This window comes from Heterocephalus glaber, unplaced genomic scaffold, assembly GCF_053883595.1.
Source record: "Heterocephalus glaber isolate CG9 unplaced genomic scaffold, H.glaber_assembly_v1.0 deba00000809, whole genome shotgun sequence".
NCBI lineage: Eukaryota > Metazoa > Chordata > Mammalia > Rodentia > Bathyergidae > Heterocephalus > Heterocephalus glaber.
This window is the reverse complement of record NW_028258163.1, coordinates 590,867-612,706: the sequence shown is the minus strand read 5'-3', so window position 1 is coordinate 612,706 and position 21,840 is coordinate 590,867. Positions and strand designations below refer to the sequence as shown.

At 40.4% G+C, this 21,840-nt stretch overlaps 1 protein-coding gene across 3 annotated transcripts; it reads right to left on the bottom strand.

The window, feature by feature from the left end:
* Positions 1-9,429: 9,429 nt before the first annotated feature.
* B2m (beta-2-microglobulin) lies at positions 9,430-14,705 on the bottom strand. Of its 3 annotated transcripts, none has more exons than XM_087207305.1 (4): positions 14,573-14,705; positions 11,218-11,496; positions 10,537-10,564; positions 9,430-9,573 (listed from the first exon to the last, which is right to left on the bottom strand). In XM_087207305.1, the coding sequence occupies exons 1-3, from the start codon at positions 14,637-14,639 to the stop codon at positions 10,551-10,553; spliced, it is 360 nt and encodes a 119-aa protein (XP_087063431.1). In that variant the 5' UTR covers positions 14,640-14,705; the 3' UTR covers positions 9,430-9,573; positions 10,537-10,550. The 3 variants fall into 3 exon arrangements, with proteins under 3 accessions (XP_087063431.1, XP_087063432.1, XP_087063430.1); XM_087207306.1 differs by having other exon boundaries at positions 14,421-14,666; XM_087207304.1 differs by lacking the exon at positions 14,573-14,705 and adding an exon at positions 13,963-14,299.
* Positions 14,706-21,840: the final 7,135 nt, after the last annotated feature.

Below are 21,840 nucleotides of genomic sequence, written 5' to 3'. Positions count from 1 at the left end.
GGTCGCACCATCATTGGTCATCCTGGCACCCTGCTTTCTCTCTCTTAGTTCTGTCTCTTAGTGTACTTTTTTCTCAGGCCTGCATGGCACACTGGGCAGGTGGGGACTAGAGACTTACTGCAGGAGTCTCTGGCACCACATAGTGAAGATTAAACCTAGGCCCATATTTCTCACCATGCACTAAACCAAAATCAAAATAGATCAAACATCTAAGTATAAAACAGAAACACTAAATCTGCTGAGAGATAGAATAGGTAGAACTCTTAAAGACATAGGTGTAGGCAAAGACTTTATGAACAAAACCTGAATTGCACAGGAAATATTACAAAGAATCAACAGTTGAGATCTTATCTTATTAAAAAGATTTGCACAGCAAAAGAAAACAACAGAACAGACAGAATGGGGGGAAATTTTTGCCAGGCATTCCTCAGATGAAGGACTAATATCTAGAATAGATAAAGAACTCAAAAATATCAGACCCCCAAATTTAAAGACCCAATCCAAAAATGGGCATCTGAAATGAAGACACTTCTCAAATGAAGAAGTACAAATGGCAAATAAATATATAACATCAAAATGTGTAATAGATATTGTGAAATAGGAAGAAAATGTTTAAATAGGAAGGAGAACAAGGAGGGGGAGAAAGGAAGGAAAGGGAAAGAAAAAAATAGAAGGGGAAAATGGAGACAAAGCTTTTGTAAATAAGGAAGGGAAGGGGCTTGGAAGTTGGGGAGGGGATTGGGGGAGAAAAGAAGAATCAAGATATATTATGTACAGGTACAAATTTCCAATGATGAATGTGATCATTATGTACATCTAAAATGTTCCAATAATATTAATTTTTTTAAATAAATATTTTTCACTTTAATGGGAAAATTTGCCTAATCTCATTATTTCTATGTGAAGAGACTATATATATACTGTTCTTATAATTATAGAATTTAAAAATTTAATAAAATGACAATTACAATTTACAATTTTTAAAAAGCCCGTCACAGAAAACCACACATTATATGTTTCTGTTTCTGTGACGTGTCCAGACTAGGAGAATCCATAGAGCCAGTCTTGTCCTAGGACAGGAGGAGTGGGAGCGTGGAGAGTGACTGCTAATGGGTACAGGGTTTCTTTGGGGAATAAAGAAAATGTTCTAAAATCTAGGTGATGATTACACAACCCTGTGAATATAATACACCTCACTAAATGGCATATTTTAAATGTACTAATCGCAGCATTTCTGAATTACATCTCAATAAACAGGTACTGAAGTTGACCGAAATGTTAGACAATTCCTAAACCCCACAGGGAAGGGAAAGGGAAGTGCAGGAGAGGGAGCGGCTCCCTGCACCCCGCTCTCCCCACCAGTTGCCTGGCCTGGCAGTGCACGTGCTTCCCGGGCTCTGTGACCCTCACCATATACCCCTGCTCCTTCCCAGGTGGTGAGGCACTGCTGGCAGCCCGGGTGCCCTGTGTCCCTGTGCAGCCCACAGGACCAGCACTGGGAGAGGAGGAGCTTGTGCTGCAGTCCACCGGGGCCCAGCGAGCCTCGCCCTGAGTCCCCGACTCCAGGGAGAAAGGGTGCAGATAGTTCGGGCCACAGGCCAGGGAAAACAAATGAATGGGGTGAGGGGTACCTGGCCAGTGGAGCATTTGTCTTCAGGCGCTCCCACCAGAGGCGGAAAGGGTCTGAAACCAGTGACAATCTTTCTAATCCTCTTTGACAGTTTCTCAGTTTCCCAATCAAAACCCAGCTCACAGGTGTGTCACCAGTCTCTAGGCCGAACACGGTGCTTTGGGTTAGAAAAGGGAACTTGGCTCCCTATTTCTCGAAGTCCCTCCCATTCCCAGAAAGAAGAGCACCTTGCTCCACCCCACGGATTAGATCAGCAACTCCACTGTCCAGACCAGGCAGCATTTCTCTGTAAGGAGTGTTTGGAAGTGATGGGAGCAGGAAGAGGCTCCCGGCCCGCCATTCCACTGCTTCCAGGGCAGAGGAGGTGAGCAGGCACCAGCAGCACCCCACCCCGCTCTGCGGAAATGAGAAGACACGTACACAATCCTCAAAAACAGACTTCTAGATCACCTACAGCAACCCCAAAGGGAAACGAGATGTAACAATCTGATACTCAACCACTTGGGCTCCCTAAACTGGTAACAAAAGAGGATCTGGAAAAATTGAAATCAGAAGTAATTTCTCAGATAACAGGAGAGAATGTGCCCCTAGTGCAAGACATGATTAATAAATCTAGAGAGGACACAGATAAAAAAAATAGAGGAGGTGAGGAACATGATGGAATCCCAACATAGGAAACAAATGGAATCCATAAAACAGATGCAAACATTTCCAGGAGATTAATAACTCCATTAAAAGTCTACACAGCAGAATGAACCAATGTAAGGACAGAATTTCAGATCTAGAAGATAAGATTGCAATTAATGACCAGGAAAAGAAAAATTGCTGCAAAATTGTAAGGGACCATGAGAAATCAATCCAGCAGCTGCTAGATGATGCAAAGAAGAATAACATAAGACTGATTGGAGTCAATGAAGAAACAGGAGAGAGTGCAGATGACGTTAAAAAAAAAAAAAACCTGTTCACAGAAGTGATAGCAGAAAACTTCCCAAGCAGTGCAAAATAACTTGACATACAGATAAGTGAGGCATATAGGACTCCAACTAGCCTTGATCAAAAAAAATCTACACATAGCCATATAATAGGATTCCAGAAACCCAACAGAAGAACAAAATTCTACAAGCAGTGAGAGAAAAGAAACAAATCACATACAAAGAAAAGTCCATCACAATCACAGGAGACTTCTCAATGCAAACCCTCAAGGCAAGAAGACCTTGGAGTGATGTATTTCAAGCCCTAAAGGAAAACAGCCTCCAACCCAGATTGATGTACCCTGCAAAACTATCTTTCAAAATTGATGGAGAAATAAGATGCTTTCATGACAAAGAGCACCTTAGGAACTTCATGAATACCAAACCAGCACTCCAAAAAATTTTAGACAATATCCTAGGAAAAGATAATGAAGATCACAACCCCAGGAAACCCAGCAGAATGAACCTGTTGGGTATGACAAATTAAATGCAAAGGGGGAGAATCCAACAAAAAGAAAAAGTCATGACAAGGCTTTTAAAACTTTTAACTTCATCTTTCTAATGAGTGTATAATTCAATCTTGTTATTGTACTGATTAGTATTTTTCTGATTCTAGTGTTGCACACCTTTCCTTGTGCTGCACTGGCTATTTATCATGTTCTTGTGTCTACTTTTTAATTGGGTTGTCTATTAATGAGCTTTAAGAGTTCTTTATATATTCTGGTCATAGGTTATATGCATTGTAAATATGGTCTGTTTAAGGACTACTTTTCATTTTAACGATGTCTTTAAAGTTCTAAATTTTGATGGAATCTCATTTATCAATTTTTTTCTTTTATACATCATGGTTTTTGTATTGTAGGAAGTTCTTGCCTAACCTAAATTCATAAACATTTTCCCTTATAATTTCTTCTTAAAGTTTCATACTTTTAGGCTTTCTTATTTAGGTCCATAGATCCTTTCAAATTACTTTTATGAATGGAAATAAAGGGTTGAGGTTAATTTTTTATATACAGATATCAGATGTTCTAGTGCCATTTGCTGAAAACACTATCTTTTTCTCTGCTCTTGAGTTGAGTTTATGTTCTATAAAATGTTAATGTTAAATAATCTTTCAAAACTCAGTGGACCATATATGTGTGGTTCAATTTGTAGATTCTGTTTTATTCCAGTGATCTATATGTCTTTCCTTATACCAACACTGCCTTGATTACTGTAGCTTTACAGGAAGTCTTAAAATTAGGTACTAAACATCTTCCAACACTAGTTTTTTTTTCTTTTTACTTTTCTAGGTCCTTTGTACTCCTACATAACTTTTAAATTTCAATATCCAATTCTTCATTTATAGCAAGTATACATAGACCTGAATTTTTATATATACCTTGTGTTTTCTAATCCTGCTAAATTCAAATACAAGTTCTAGGGGCTCCTAGAGATTTCTTAGTATTTTCTTTGTAAATGATCGTTTCATCTCCATATAAAGATTTTGCTTCTACCTTGCCAATCCTATCCTTTTTTTTTTTGGTACCGGGGATTGAACTCAGGTCCTTGCACGTTCGAGGCAGGTGGCAGAACCACTGAGCTAGATCCCTGGCCCACAAATCCTATCCTAATTGTGTCATGTTATTGCCAGACTATTTTGGTTTGGGCCTAGGTTTCAAAGTTTAATGAACAGATGAAGAGCAGGCATATCTGCCCTTCTTTGCCACCTTAGGGAGAAAGCATTTTACCTTCTCCGTTCATATAAGGCATTTTTGCTGGAAGTATGGAGTACATGTCTTTGATCTGTTGAGAAGGTTCTGTTCTACTTCTATTCTCCTGATAGCTTTTACCATGAACAGCTGTAGAATTTAGTCCAATACTTTTTCTCCAACTAGTGACAGGATCATATGGCTTTTTCCTTTCCTCTGTTAAAATGATGACTTTTGGGGGTGGATCTTCCAATGCTGAACCAACACTGCCATCCCTATAACAAAACCACTTTCTACATCCTGCCAGGTCTGACTTCTAATAGTTTGTTTTGTTAAACAAATTTCTATCTATGTTCATACTTTTTTCTTCTATTATCTTTATCCAGTTTTAGGATTAGCACAATGTTGATTTCCTAAAATGAGGGGAGAAGTGTTCCTTCTTTTTTCTGCTTTAATTGTTTAATATAATTTATCAGTTAAAATGTATATGAGCCTGCTGTTGTCATATAGGTAGGTTTTCAAGCTAGGAATATACTTTCTTTAATAGGTGCTATTCAAATTTTATATTTCCTCCAGAGTTAGTTTCATTAATTTGTCTTCCAAGGTACTTCTTAGAAGTTGTCAAATTTATTTCAAAAAAGATTTTTGTAATATACTTTCTCTTTTTTTGGTACCGGGGATCAAACTCAGGTCCTTGTGCCTGTGCAGCAGGTGGCGAAACCACTGAGCTCAATCCCCGGCCCTGTAATATGCTTTCTATATCCTTTTAAATTCTGTAAAATCTGTGGTAATGTCTCCTAGATCTTGATATTGTAATTTTTAAAATGTATAATTGATATTCTGTAATAGGAAGAAAAGGTCTAAAGGAGCAGGGGAGCTGGGAGGGGTACGGGAAAGGAAAGAAGAGAAAGGGAAAAATATGAGAAAGGGAAAAAAATGGAAACAAATTCTTTGCAAATAAGGAAGGGTGGAGGGGGTGACGGGAGGGCAGGGGAAGGGGAAAAAAAATAAGAACCAAGCGACTCATGTAACAAGATCCCAATGATGAATGTAACTGTATTTTATACCTAAAATGTACCAATAAACTTAATGGGAAAAAGAAATGACTGGAGCAATTTTGGTTGTTCCAATGAAACTACTTGTAGTATTTAGGGGCCAATCCCAGCCTATATACATGAGTTATGAAAATTCTGTTTAGAACTGGACTTACAGTCACACGTAAAAATGTGTTTATTTTTCAGGAGTTTTTTATTTCTTGACTATTTATAGAGCATTTCCTATCCCAGGTTAATTTACATACAAAGAGTGATTTAAAAATATAGTGGGGCCAGGGATTTAGCTCAGTGGCTTTGCCACCTGCTGCACAAGCTCAGGACATGAGTTCGACCCCTGGTAGCAAAAAAAAAAAAAAAAAAAAAAATACAGTGAATACTGCTGGCAGGTGTCCTCCAACAGAAAGGCAGGGGTCTTCAATAGAAGCAGCAGCTCCCTGAGCCTTAGTAACAGTGAATAACAAGTTCCAACTTCCCCAGTGCAGTCAGTCAGTTGTGTGCTATGACTGAGAGGGGCATTTTACAGTGTGCCATAAATCATGGATCATGAACAGCACATTGCATTGGAGTTGCAGGATTGTGCCACTTCACATTTTGTCAAGTGAAAAACATTCACCAGATCTGGTATCATGTGACTTCTGGCTCTTCCCCAAAGTCAAAAGTTTTTTAATTGATTCAGGACAAGGAGGCAGCCAGGGCAACACAACTAAAGACACAAAAGAGGACATCTAGAGTGGCTTCAGATAGCTGCAAGAAGGATGGGTAAGTGTGGTTGAAATGAGGAGGGTTTGGAAGAGGGTTAATGGCTACTATAATAATTTTAATTTAAATATTCACCATACCTTTTCTATTACATCTTATACACTGAATTTTCCAGAAATGTAACTACCATTACAATTCAAAACAACCTGTATTTTGGGTTTGGCTTTGCTTTTGGAATATTACCTAGAGATTTTTTTCACCATTTCAAATAGATACAACAGAGGCAGCAATACTAAATCTAAATGAGTCATTGTTGGAGCTCAGAAAATGACACCTTACACTCGTGGTGGCAAACCTATGGTACATGTGCTGCAGCTGGCTTTCTGTTATCACTGAAAGCTCTAAAAGGTTCACCATCACCACAACTACACTCTCAGGACAGCTTGCCTTTTAATCTTCAGTGCCACTGGTTCACAGAGATTCTGGGCTAGTTGCAAAATTCTGCTACTATTTTACACCAACCACTGCAGCCTGTTATATTCATATTAGTGAGAGAGTCCACACAAAACAATTATTTTAAAGGGGGGGAGGTTAAATATAAAAATGTTGAATCTATTTGGGTTGAAATCTCTAATCTGCTCTGGGATCCTGGAGACTGTGCCCACCTCAGTCTGCCAAGCCTGAGCTTCATACTGTCTGTACCCTAAAAATCTAACAGATAAAGCTCTGTTACATAAATTACTTGCACGATCATCTCTTAGAACTCATTTTACAGATACAGAAACTGAGACCAGGAAAGATTGAGAAAAATAAAATAAGAATGTTGACAAAGGGAGGATTGGGAGCTCCTGAATGTGCAATTAGACTTAGTGAATTTCTTGAGTAAGAAGGGCATTCTCAGAAATCCAGAGGCTACCAGATGTTTGAGTGTAGGCCTATGCTCAGTGGAACTGTCCACAGCAAATATTTGCCTATTGTCTAAGCCCAGTAAGGAGAGGGATTCAGCAGCTCCGAACCAAGAAGTTTTTCCATGTATTTCCTTGCCTTAGTTTTGGGTGATTTATTCTAGTAAGCTATGAATGTCTATGGCCATACCACCTTGAACATGCCCAATCTTGTCTAGTAAGCTGCAAAAATAACCACTGCAAGTAAACACAGTTTACAGGTGTGCATCTTCCAGACCCCTTCTCACTGTTATCCCCTTCTCAGAACCATCATGGAGAAGTACCTGGCAGGGAGTAGACACTCCATTTTTACTGAACAAGTGACTGAATGAGTAAATTTTGTGTTACAGGAATAATTATCCCATTTTACAAATATGGTGACCATATTAGTCAGCTTTGTGTCACTGCAACAAAATACCCAATACAGGTTACTCACATGGATTTAGCTCACAGTTTTGGAGGTTCAAAGTCCAACCAGCATCACACAGGTTCTATGGCAAGGGGCTGCCCCTTGGCTACACTACCTCATAGTGTCAAGAGAAATGGCAAGAGTACATGCAGGAAGAGTAAGCAAGTGATTAGATCGCTAAACAGCAGCAAAGATGATGGGAGGGCCCAGCTTGCTACTTTTATAACCCTCTCAGGAGAACTATCTTCCTAGAGGGCATCCCCAATGACCAATGACCAGTCACTAGACCCCATCTCTTAAGATTTCATCATCTTCTAATACCCTGTGGACCAAGAGGGTATTAATAATGGACCCTCGTGGAACACAATTAAACCATATCCAAACCAAAAGGTTGAGTCAGGAATTTTCCAATTCCTCTTGTGAAATGAAGATTTGAGCTTCCTTTAGAGTCCACTGGCATTCACACTTCAATGCTAGCACCTTAGAAACTTTGAATTTGTAATGGGAGCTTGGGATTCCATATGTTGTGGGCCCAGTAGAGGAAACTCACAGTAGCAACCAATGACCCACCCAGATCTGGCTCTGCAAGCTAGTCCCCAGTTTTTGTATATTTTGCTACAAATAACTAGCACCTGCACATTGCTCTCAGCTACTGGAGAGAACTGGGAGTGCCTAGGAGTTTCATGTTTCATGCCATCCTATAATCCCATAATGGCCAAAGACAAGCTGATATGGGTCACCAAAGGCCAACTCCTTGGCTTCTTCCCATTCCCTGTCCTTTATGCTCACTCCCTTACTGTTTTTTCCTGGGAGCCCTTTCTTAATAAGTCATTTGATCTAGGCTCAGAGCCTCCTTCTGCATGAACTTGACCTGAGACATTCACTGGATCTTCAGGGTGATGAAAATGGAATGCATACTTGCAGATAGCAAAGGATACCTAGAAAGCCACTTCAAATAATGCTACAACATTGTGTGTCATGGAAAATCTGGGGTGTATTTTGTTTTTTGTTTTTCTGAGTGGAGACAGTAAAAAGAGGAAGTGGGCCAAAGGGAAGTTGGCAAAGGGAAGCCTGTACATCACTGCACTGGGCTTCAGTTCAGCCTGTGTGGTTTCCCAAAGAGAAATGTCCCCAGTTGCTTAGGTTTTTTAATCATCTATGTTTTTTGTTGTTGTCGTTTTAGCTTTTTTTTTGTTTGGTTGGTTTGGTTTTTTGAGATAGAGTCTTGCTATGTAGCCCACACTGGCCTCAAACTCAGTGATTCTCCTGTATTGGCCTCCCAAGTACTGAGATTACAGGCATGTACCACCACTCCTGGCTCATTAGTCATCTATGTTATGGAGGACCAAAGAATAACTACATCCAACTAATAAGAAGAGATATATAAACTTCAGTGTACAGTAAAAGCTTGACATGATCAACTGTTATTTTAAATCATATTCAATAGAGCTTTTAGAAGCTAGGGATGTAGCTCAGTGGTATAGATGTAGCGTGCTTGCCTAGCATATAGAAGGCCCTAGATTCAAGCCCCAGCACTGAAAAAAGAAAAGAACTAGTAGGCTGGGGATTTAGCTCAATGATTCCACTGCCTGCCTCGCAAGTGCAAGGACCCGAGTTCAATCCTTGGTATCAAAAAAAAAAAAAAAAAGAACTAGAGTTTTTTTTAAAACCAGCCTTTCTTGTGGCTCTCCAAAGTATCAGAATAGTTTTTATACATAAAGTTCCAATCAAAGGTTTTTTTGTTCCTTTTAAGATATTTAGGATCCAATATCTTAGTATTCAGGGTTGTTTTTTTTTCCCTGAAAGTCTAGATTCCAGGGAAAGACAAATCTAAAGACAGTGCTCAAAGTAGAATTATAAAGAAGATAATGTCTACATTAATGTTGTTTTTTGGTACCAGGGATCGAACTCGGGTCTTTGCACTTGCAAGGCAAGCAATGGAACCACTGAGCTAAATCCCTGGCCCCAGAAAGCACAAGGACCCGAGTTCAATCCCCAGTACCAAAAAAAAAAACCACAACAAGATCAACTACTTGGTAATAAGGAGGTTTTTTACTGCCTGCCTACATTAATGTTATTATAATTTCCTTGCTGAGTGCATAAAGTATACAAGCTTATCAAATTTAAAATGCAAAGAAACAATTTGAAATTGTCCAAATGAGGTGTCTTCAAATCTGAAAAGAAAAATAAAAAAAGTAAAGGTTAGTAAGTGATTTACTTTCTTTGGATTACAGATCACCAAATCTGTCTAATTTCTATTTTGTAGATCTGCTTTTTATAAGAACTAGCTGCAAACAATTCTACAAACACATTACAAAGAGCATTACCTATTTGGTGCTTCTAAAACATAAAGGAAACAATGCTGAGACTAGAGTTTGAACCCTGATTCTACCATTTAGTACATGTGACTGAGCAGATCACTGTTCTACTCTCTCAAGTCAGTTTCCCTGTCTTAGAATGTAACAGGAGATTTGAATGGGTTTTCAACAATCAAGGCCGTAGAATTTCATTGAAAAAAACGGATTTTCTACCACTGGACTCCAACTGAAGATTCAGAGAAGTCCAAGTTTCTCTCTGGTTCATACTTCTACATCTATTGTAGTGTGTTTACATAGATTTATACCAATGTTTCCATTTCTTTCCTCGGGTGGCTTGGGAGCCTCTAAAAAAACATAGTACCCACACACTGAAGCTGAGTAAGAGATGAAAGAAATGGGGTGTCTGCAGAACTGTGTCACCCCTCTGTTCTGGATGAAAAACAAAGTAACTGCTATACAAAGGAAGAGAATGGTTCCTTTCTAAAAGCCTCCTTCTCAGAAATGCCAGTGTAGAAATGGCAGAAGAAAGATCAACCCCCCACAGGTGGTATGGTAACTGGCTGCCTCTATCCTGCCATCCACACCCACAGCTACTCTGCCTTACCTTTAGCTTGACAGAGCTTCACCTGTGACCACCAACTCTCTTCATGCCTCTACAGAAGGGAATGTGACCCCACAGGACTCTTCTTTGCCTGCTGATACGCTAGTCTAATTTACATTTTTTATACAGTGAGGGTTATCATGTTGGAGCTATTATAACTAGTCCCTAGGATAGTGAAACAAAACAAAACAAAATTTCTTAAGAAAATAAAACCCCACCTTCATGATGCTGGTTATTTGTTTTGATCTATGAAAAAGAAAATGGAAAACATTAAGTTTTACTTTTAAAATACTATATACTAACAAATGCCCAAAACTGTTAGCAATAAAGATGGCAGAACAAGCTACTATTCCTAATCTTGGACACTAGTTTAGAACTCCCTACTAGCACCCACCCCTGCCTGCCTCGGAGCCAAATCTAGTCAAAGAGCACTGGAAAAGTTCACAGTTGCATGGTGCCAGGATAATGGAGCGTATAGGCCAAGGCCTGTGACTCCCTGAGCTGCTCCATGCTGCTGAGGGTCCAGGTGGCTGCAGGAAAGCCAGTAGATAAGCACTGGAGTGCCTGCAAACTCATGTAAATACCATTGCTGCTCTCTGTTCTCATTGCAAGGACATTCCTGGCTCAGGGAGCAAGTTGTACAGTGGCCTCTCAGCAGGTTCCTCTAATCATGCATTCGGAATATTCCCTAAAAATCCCAGTATGCAGAGTTTTTGATAGAACTTTTAACAGCTAAGGAAAGTTTTGTGTTTGTTTATTTGATTTTGTTTTTTTGAGACAGGGACTCTATGTAGTACAGGCTGGCTTTGAACTTGTGATCTTCCTGCCTCAGCCTCCAAGTGCTGGGATTACAAGCATGCACTACCACATTTGGCTAAGAAAAGAATTTGAAAACTCACCCCACTTAACTATCTTGGGTTCCTCCAGAGTGACGTGTACAACCCTGCAGGAATACTCATCGTTGTCATTGGGGGTGAAGTTAGCATGCACCAGGAGATAGAAAGTCCAGTCCTTGCTGAAAGAAAGGTCTGACTTCTCTATCTTTTCCATCTTTTCCCCATTTTTCAACAATTCTACTTCAATCTGGGGTGGATGAAACCCAGATACGTAGCAGTTCAAGTAGTTTGGCTTCCCATTTTCAGCTGGGTGACGGGAATATACTTGAATCTTTGGAGTCTCTGAGAAACATAAAGAAAAGACAAATAACTGCCAGAGTATTTCACTTGGGGCTAACTTGGTTTTAAGCTACAAAAAGTATTAAAATCTGATCAATAAATATTAAATCGGATCATCTATTTCTCCCAATTTCATTTCCATGCTCATCAAATGAGCTTCAACTTTACCAAAAGGCTACCTCCATTTTGAGAAATAAACAATGATCTTTTCCACATCATTCTCCTACACAGGCCTTTCGGATTTTTTTTTCCCTAGGCAGTGTCTTCTGTCATTGAAGATTGTACTGGAATTTTTGTTTTGTTTTATTTTTTGCTTTTTTAGCTTGGTTGGTTGGTTTTCTGAGACAGGGTCTCGCTTGTAGTTCAGGCTAGCCTTGAACTCAAGAAGATCCACCTGCCTCAACTCTGGAGTACTGGGATTATAGGTGTGTGCCACTATGCCTGGCTGTATTGAAGTTTTAAGAACTTTTCTCTGGAAGCTTTTAAGAACCTTTAATGTCTTCTCAGCATCTATTGAAATCTTTACTGTATCACTCAAGGCCCCAATCTACTTTGCAAACTTAATTTCTCATTTCACATACCCTCCCTAGTAGATACATCAAATGACTCATGTTGTACATGGCCTCAGCCCTTTTCACTTTCTTTCTTAGGTTAACTCCCTTCCTTTTTGGTTTTTGCTCCTGCCTACATCTATACTCATCTGGCTTTCTAATATGCATAAATGTCTATTACAGCACCTATGACACAGCAATTGCCCTATAAGTAGCAGATGTCATTATTTTTACCTCCCTGCTTAGGTGTCCATGCAAGTCAAACCAAAGTATGTTCCCACTGAACACAATTTTTTGTTGTTGTTAGCGGGGATCAAACTCAGGACCTTATGCTTTCGAGGCAGGTGGCAGCACCACTGAGCTCAATCCCCAGCCCAAACACAAACTCTTTATTTCTGCCCAGAGTTTATATGCCAACTCTGTATCTGATTTCATGAGCTAGAAAACAAAGAAACACAACTTAAATGCCTGTAAAAGTTAGAAAAGACCGGAAATGACTGAGTTGGGCAAGATAAAATACAATGGGGAAAGGTAAGGACGTCAGCAAAGGGAGGAGAACATCCTTTCCATTATGACCAAAGGTAATGCTGTGTGTGAGCATGGGATTTGCATTCCTCATTAGCACTCGCCATGGCCTCATGTTACAGAACAATGGTTTCCAAAATAAGGTACATGACTAGATCATTCATGGAAATGTGGAAAAGAATCATAAACTCTATTTCTAAATTTTTCATCTAAAATGTAGAGGTATTACAGTCCATAAGTATACAGATTGACATCAATACATGTATATAATCTACTTTTTTTTCTTGGTAATGGGGATTGAACCCAGGACCTCTGCAGGAAACTATATCCCCAGTCCTTTTTATTTTTATTTATTCTTTTCTTATTTTGAAACAAGGTCTCAGTAAGTTGCCAAGTTGCTAGGACTGGACTTAAACTTGATGATTCTTTTGCCTGAGCTTCCCAGAGTGGTAGGATTGCAGACATATGCCACCATGCACAGCTGGAAGAGTTATTTTAAACTACCAAAGTTCTGCTGAAAAAATAATTCATGCCCACAGTGGAACAAAAACTTGCACAGACAGGATGGGAGGAAAATAGACATTTAGAGGCAATCACTATTAAAAAAGGGTTTTGTTTTGTTTTGGCACAGGGGATTGAACTCGGGACCTTATGCTTGCAAAGCAGGCGGCAGAACCACTGAGCTAAATCTCTGGCCCCCCAAATTTTTATATATCTTCCAGAAACTATCTAGGCATAGTATGAATTACTCAGAAAATTGTCAAAATAAGATTTTTTTAAATGTCAGGTTATTTTTAAAAATCACATTTATAAACAACAAGAAATACCAATAATGGTGATGATATACACATTATTCTTGATTTTGTAAATTGTGTGCAAATGGATACCATTTTCACATGATCAAAACACTGTCCTGTGGTGTTTTGTGAGGGAAAATGATGAGAGCGCCCAGTATATTGTCAGGTATATAAGAAGTGCATAAAGCCAGGCGAGTTTGCTCAAGCCTACAATCCCAGCTACTCAGGAGGCTGAGGCAAGAGGGTCTCAAGTGTGAGACCAGCCTGGGCAACTTAGCGAGACTCCATCTCAAAACAAAAAGGGCTGCAGGTGTACTTCGAGTGATAAAACACACCTGGGTTAAAACCCCAGTACCGAAAGAAGAGAAAGAGAAAAAGAAGAAAGGAAAGGAAAAGATGAGAAAAGAGCCCAAACTCTTGGGTGTCCTCAGCAGTCTTGGTGACCATCTGAAATGACCCTTAGGTTCTACAGACTTCCTGCCTTTGACAAATAGGCGCTTTCTCAAAACCGAAAGTAGAGGCTGTACATATCTTGGAACTACCCAGGCAAGTGGCCAAAGAAGAAGCCCTGTGAAGAAAAAAACGGCCTGACTTGCCTGGCCCAGGCTCACACAGGAAGTGCGCTGTAAGGCATGTTTCTGAAAACAGGCACCAGTCGAGTTTAATTTCAACGGCAGTTGGCATTTATCCTGTATTATTAAATTATTTTACAACTCAGCACCACGGTTTTCTCAACTGAGACGCAGGTGACACTAGAATTGACCTCTGAGGCACATTTTCCAAAGTAAATGGCATAAAGTCCATAGGGCCCGCTGTCACAACCGGAAGCCCGGTAAGTGTGCATTCTGAAAGCGAAGGGCGATGAGAGCGAACCAGCGCTGAGCGTGTGTGAAGCCCTCTCTACGCAACCGACTGCGGTGTCTCCCTTCCCACGCGGGTCAGGAGGCCCCCAGAGGCTGCAGACCAGGCTGGCGCGGACCCCAAGTCCCACACCCCTTTGCCCACCCACCCCCGCGCGGGGCACCCTCACCCACACCCCACGATCTGTGCAAACCTCGCCCCCGGTTTCTACACAGGGGATAAGAAGATTGGACCGCCATCCGGGCCGCTCCACGGGGCTCGACCCACGGAGGTCACCGGCAAGACGCGAGCCCACCAGAGCAGCAGCAGCAGAGCTACCGGGGAATGGGGGCGGGGGACACGCACGCTTAATGGCGTTCACGCCAGTCAGGGCCAGCAGGGCCAGCAGGCCCAGGGCAGAGCTGCACGACATCGCACAGGATGAGGCAGCAGGGCACTCTGCCTGCCCGGCCAGCTCCGCCCTTTATATAATTCCAGCCCCCTGGCCAATCAGGGCCGGGCCTGCGGGGCGTCACCAGTCTCCGGGCCCGCGGCGCTGAGCCAGTCAGAGAAGGGACTTTCCCGTTTTCAGTTTCATTTTCCTATAAAGGTTCGTGATGTTTATGACTGCAAGGACTGGACTGGGTGGGTCGCTGTTTGTACCCCGACTTTCTCCGATCCGGTGGGCGCATCTGAGCTCGGGACACCGGGCGGCAAATCACCTCCTTCAGCCCCATCGCTTTGCCAAGTGGCCCCAGAGAGGCTAAGTGTTCTAAGCTTGTTTACCGTGCTTCAGCCGGCTAAGGACCTTCGACCTGCGTTTCTCATTCCTGAAATTTGAAACCAGAAAGATTGAGCTATCCTCAGAACCGTCCAGAGCCAGGGAGGACCTTTCCTGCCTCTTAAATCCCTGTAGGGAAAAGCTTTGGGGGAGGAAGTTCTTGTCCTCGCTATTTTTAGGTAACTCTGTACTGCTGATGGGGGTGGAGAGGACCCTAACAGTGACTGCTTAGAGCTGAAGAGTCTCCAGACCCCTTCATGGACATCATTCAGTTGGCGGTACCAGCTAGAATTGCCTGGCCCACAGCAGCTACCAGGTGAACTGAAGGCAAGTGATTCCGTGAATAACTCCAGGAGGTAGAATAACCCCCAGTAATTGTACTGATGGGATTCCCATGGCATGTATGCTTTATCCACTTGAAAGGCAAAGAGCTTAACAGTTGCAGCGAGTTTGAATTGCTTCTGCTGTGGGCCCAGCAAGGAAGTTAAACACCTCATGATGAGAACATGACACTGACAGGCAGATTCACTAAGAAAACCTACACTCTCAACGCCGTAAAGCAGGTGCTGCCCTCAAAAGTGGCCAAGTCCAGGGGTTTTTACTGAGTGAGAGAGAAAAGGGGAAACGACGGTAGAAACCTAGAGGATCCAAGATCTTGGAAATCACCACAGCTTCAGTTGAAGGGATTTGGGCCTGGCTTCACCTAGGAGGGCACTAAAAACGTCCAGATTTCTTTGACATGATTTTTTAAACTTTTAATAGTCCCTACTGTGGAGGCCAGGTCTATGCTAGAGAGAATAGAATACTCTCCACAGACCTAATGAAATAAGATAATGCACAGAGTTAATCACAGCTTCTAGTACATTGCGTTCTGTAACATTTTAAAATACTGAAATTCTTGTTGTTTAATTTGTTTTTCTATGAGCCCTTATAACTCCGAAATATAAAATAGTTTTTATGCATAAAGTTATGGGATTAAGACACCTCTGTCCCTCCCCCCCAAAAACCTCATTTAACCTGTTTTATGCCTGAACCGCTAGAGTTAAATTGTACTAGAAAATGTTGGTGTTGAATTGTACTAGAAAGTGCCTTAGGAGTATAGGAAGAGGTAGGGCCATGTTGGACCCCCAGCTCCTTGTTTACTACATCACAGAGAAATACTAAAATAAAAATCATTAAACATAGACTTGGCACTATTCTCTCAGAAAAATCAATTTAAAGAGCAATTTGAAAAAAATGTACATACACAGTGAAAAAGCCAGGCCCAGTGATGCACACATATAGTCCCAGGTACTTATGAAGCTGAGGCAGGAGGATCACCTGAACCCAGGAGATCAAGGCCAACCTGGTCAACATAGTGAGACCTCATTCCAAAAGCCAAACGAAACAATGGGAGAGCTAGGGCTGCAGCTTAGTAGTAGACCATTTGCCTAGTATGGGCTGAGGCCATGTTCAATTCCCAGTACTGGAGGAAACTGCAGAACAAAAACAATAAAGACAAGGAAGTTTTTGTTTTCAGTTTTCTGAATGTGGAGAACTCATATATTTTTCTTAGATTGCCATTTATTATGTGATTTGAATAGTGAGGGTGAAAAAGAGAATAAAACTTTTTTAAAAAAACAAAAGTACCACTGTGACAGCCTCACAAGTGCAAGGTCCTGAGTTCTATCCCTGGTACTGGGAAAAAAAAAAGAATGCAGGGCTGGGGATTTAGCTCAGTGGTTTCGCCACCTGCTGTGCAAGTGCAAGGACCCGAGTTCAATTCCCAGTACAAAAAAAAAAGAACGCAAGAAAAAAAACACAACAATACTGTTTTACTAGGGGGCAAATTTTTAAATGATAATTTAACAATATCCCTCAGAGATGGCTTTTTTAAGCTGAAGAATTTACTTTTATTCTTATAGTTTTATACTAGGAAGTCAATATTTAATGATCCATTATTCACAACTAGGCTATAAAAATTTTAATCCTCAAATTGTGCATAATATCCTATGACATCAAGTTACACTTGATCTTAGCCAAGAGGCCAAGAAGCGATATGACATCAAGTTAATCATCAATTTGTTAAATTTCACAGACGGCACAGTCCCACTGACATAACATTTAGTCTAAAGTCCTACAATCACAAGAAATTAAGACTGGCCAGTATCAAACTGGCCTGAAACCCAATTGTGTTCCTGGTTCAGAATACCTACAATAAATTTGTATATCTACACAAAGACACAAAATTAAACTAAGGTGTGTATATTTTACAAAAAAAGAAATAAACTTTTCACAACAGGTTAAAATTTGACATTGAAATTTTATCAAATTTTAAACATTTATTTTTTCGAGACAGGGTCTCGCTATGCATTTCAAGCTGGCCTTGAACTTTATGTAATCTAGGCTAGCCTCAAACTTGCTGCAATCCTCCTGCATCAGCCTCCCAAGTGCTAGTGTTGCACCCAGTGAGAAAGAACCAACCAGAGACCGATATTAAATCCACACAGGAGTTTATTAACGGCCAGGACCGGAGCCGAGCATCGGACTTGAGCCCCGACTGGGGGAAGATTAACATATTTTATACGCCTGTGAGGCCAACAGTTTCTAGGCCCCCCTATGGGATGGACCTAGTAAAGCAAGCAAAAGGTACAGAAGTGGAATGTCCTGCTGTTAGAACATTTGTAAAACAATAATTAATTAATTGTTTCTAAGAGGCTCTCTAAGGGGAGGAGGTTTCTAAGCTTCCTCCTTTGAGTTCATCTAAAGGGCAGGCAGGTGGGTCAAGCAGCAGTATGGAGTCTGTCTTGCTAACTAGGGTCTTTCACTAGGATTATAGGAGTGTACCACCACATCTGGCCCAAATTTTAATCATTGTGCTGCTTCAGCCAAATAAACTTTCAAAGTGCCTGTTAAACTGTCAATTAATTGCAAATAAGTTCGTCTAAGATTGTTTTTTAAAGTTTGTCCAGCATTTCAAAATGGTTATGGAATTAATATAACTTTTAAAATGTCAAAGTATGCTATATACATTATACTCTTCTGCTAGGCTGGGCTAATATCTTCCATGGCAACATACCAAAAGAAGAGGGGGCTAGGGATTTAGCCCAGTGGTTCTGCTGCCTGCCTTACAAGCACAAGGTCCTGAGTTCAATCCCCAGTACCAAAAGAAGATACCAAAACTACTGAATAAAATAATTTTTATAATTAATAGGTAGTTGATTAATTTCCCCGAAACTATCAACATCATTACCAAAATTTTCTAAGATTTTTTTTTTTTTTGGTACCTGGGATCAAACTCGGGTCCTTGCACTTGCAAGGTAGGCAGCAGAACCACTGAGCTAAATCCCTGGCCCCAGTTTTGTAAGATTTTATTCCTTAAATAGTTTTAAAGTTTAATTTACAGAGTGGGTGGGGCTCAAATATTGACTTTTTATGTCCTTTTTTGGTCCCTCAGTACTTAGTTACTTTTCTTGTTGCTGAGACAAAATACCTGATACCCAAGGTTAAAAGAGGAAAAGTTTATTTTGGCTCATAGTTTGCAGAGGTTTCAGTACATAATTGGCTGGCTCCAAGGCAAGGTGGCATGGCAGAGGGGTATTGCAGAGGAGAAACAGTTCATGGCAGCCAGAAGGCAGCAAAAGCAGCAAGCAGCATGCAATGATAGCAGCCCTCTTTCTGTCCCTTGTAGTCTATCCATGGTACACGCCCTTATGGTAGGTAGCACTCACATCCAGGATGGGCCATATCATGATCCACACTCAGAACTATGCCAAACCAACCAATGTACTAATTTAGTAATTACACACTTTTAATCCCAGCATCAGACACTTAATCCCCTCACCACACACTAGATCCAGCCCCCTCCAAAAAGCCTCATCTAGGCTTTAGGTGGGGGACATCTAGACTTAAACCAAAACACTCAGTGACTGAAGAGAATTTTAAACAAATTAAATTTCATGTTTCCTGGCTTAATAAAGCTACAATTTCTATTGTCAAAATTAAGAAGTAATGTATTAATCAAAAGCTATTAACTTTGAAATACTTATGTAGTCTGTCTGTATGTCAGTCTCCTCAGAATCTTTCTAAACTTTTATAATCAAAACATTTTTATGTTATATACTAGAATCAAATTAGGTAAAGGAGTACAGTCTCAAGTTGCATCCATTTAGCTATAAATTTCTCAAGCTTATCTTTCTTTATGGCTGAGTAGTACTCCATTGTATAAAAAAACCCACATCTTTTTTACCCATTCATTATTTGATGGGCATTTGGGTTATTTTTGAGGTTTAGCTATTACAATCTGTCGCTATCAACACGGGCATGCATATATCATTTTGGTATGATGCTTTTAATTCTTTCAGAAAGTAACCCAGCTGGCTCAAATGGGACCTCTAATTCTAATTTTTAAAAATTTTTTTATTTTTGGTACCGGGGGATCGAGCTCAGGACCTTGTGCTTTTGAGGAAGGCGCGGTGCCACTGAGCTAAATCCTCAGCCCTCTAACTCTAATTTTTTGAGGAATCTCCACACTGATTTCCACAATGGTTGTGAAATAAATCAGGCACATATATGTAAATGTAACATTGTCTCTCTGATGTGAGAAATTGAAAGCCAAAATGTATAATAGATAATATGAAATAGGAAGAAACTGTTCAAAAGGGAAGGGAAACTACGAAGTGGGGAAGGGAAAGAAAAGGGAAAAAAGGGAAACAAAGTATTTCAGACTCCCTGAAATTCCTCTCTTTTGTATACTAAAAACACAATTAACATAGAATCTATAGGATCTATGCTTTTCAGAGAATAGCTGGCAGAGAATCTCTTGATATAAATGATTGCAGTGGGAATAACGTCTTAATTTAAGATGTTCACCTAATGTTTGGATTGTAACAAATACCTGTCCTTTTGGTGCTCCTTCACCAATCTTGTTTATTCAAAATCCATTGTAAATAGAGGGAGCTCTTCCAAAAGTTACCTGCCATGGAACACAGCTTGTCCCAATTTTAAAAAAAAGAAGAATTGGCCGGGGATTTAGCTCAGTGGTTTTGCTGCCTGCTGCACAAGTGCAAGGACCCGAGTTCGATCCCCGGTACCAAAAAAAAAAAAAATCACCAGCTAATCAAGCTGCCCATGAAGGGACCGTAGACCCAGCTGGTGTGTCCCTTTAATCTGATTAGCTCAGCTTGGCTCCGTGGCAGTGACCAGATGACTTTTTTATGTGTTTTGTTTTTTTCTATGTGTTTTGCCTTTTTTGTGTTTTTGTTTTTGAGATAAGCTCTCATTAAGCTGCCCAGGCTGATCTCAAACTTGTTATCCTCCTGCTTCAGCCTCCCAAGTAGCTGGGATTACAAGCATGCACCAGCACACCCAGTCCTAATTTTTTTTCTTCAAAATAGTGGGTTGGGGATGTAGTTTATTGGTAGAACATTTGCCTAGCACATGCAAGTTGATGCCTAGCAACTTCCCATCCTCAATAAAAAGTAAATATTAGCAAGAATGCAGAAGAATTAGAATTCTTATATACTCCTGGTGGAATTGTAAAATGGTATAAACACTTTGGAAACAGTCTGATAGTATTTTTTAAGGTAAACATACAAGAGCTATAAGATCCATACCCTCTATCCAAGGTATATGCTCAAGAGAACATCAAAATGTATGTCTATAAAATGACTAATACATAATGTTCACAGCAGCTTTGTTTGTAATAGCCATAAACTAGAAACAACCCAAAATTTCACCAACAAGTGAATTATAAACATTGTGGTGTAGAGCTATATAAAAGAATTTTATCAGCAACAAACAAGGGATGAACTAGTGACACTGCATGGATAAAATAATGATGCTGAATGAAGGAAGTGAGACAAAAGAGTAGATGCTGTCTGATTCTATTTATATAGAACTCTTGAAAAGACAAACTAATTTACAGTGCCAAAGCAGGTGAATAGTTTCCACCGGGGAGAGGAAATGTACCATATCTTGGTAATAAAACAATACCTCATCCAAACATGTCCATGTTCTCATCCTTAGAAGCTGTGAATGCATTACCTGTCATGGCAAAGGGCATGCTGTAGGTGTAACTAAGGTTAAGAATCTTGAGATGAGATTACCAGAGATTATTCAAGGAAATCCAGTATAACCACAAAAGTCCTTAAAAGCAGTAAACTTTCTTTGACCGTGTCCAAGGGAAATATGGTTGCAGAAGAGGCTATGGGTCAAGGAATGAGGGTAGCTGCAACAACCAGGACAGATTCCCCTGACATCTCTAGAAGGGAATGCTGCCCTGCCATTGCCTTGATTTTGGCTCTACGAGACTTGTGTTGGACTTCTGTTCTTCAGAAACATAAAATGACCAAGTTTCCATCAAGTTTGTAGAAATTTGTTAAAGCAGGAACAGAAAACCAATTCATCCTCTTTTTTTGGAAGCTTGCACATTTGGACTTGGTTGCTAGATACCTAGTTGAGTATAAATATTTGCCTTTCCAAAGTCTGCTTCATCTTCTTTTGTTTAATCAGATTCTGGCCTCACATCAACTCAGAACCTATCATCTGCGACATAGCTCAGGAGAGTTGGAGCTCTGCTGAAGCCTGGTTTGGTCAGGGACCTTCCCATCAGGTCACTACCCCCAACTGATCTGGGTCCTTCTGGGGATGTGGGCCCAGACAACACAACAACCACACAACAATCACAGCCTTTAACCTTGCTGGTGCTTATAGACATGCAACAATAAAAAAATAAAATGAAAAACTGGGCAGATTTTCTGAGGACCCTAAAAAGTTTGCTGATGGTTTCCATTCCCTGAGAATGGCTTTTGATCTGACCTGGTGAGATGTCTAGCTCATCTTGGTTTCTTGCTACACAACAGTAAAATAAGCT

What these genes read in the sequence shown, in the direction of transcription:
- B2m (XM_087207304.1), bottom strand. Translation starts at nt 14,050, where the DNA reads ATGCCAACTGCCGTTGAAATTAAACTCGACTGGTGCCTGTTTTCAGAA. An exon ending in CCTGTGTGAGCCTGGGCCAG is followed by an intron (nt 11,497 to 13,962) that starts GCAAGTCAGGCC and finishes TATGTTTCTCAG; the next exon opens with AGACTCCAAAGATTCAAGTA.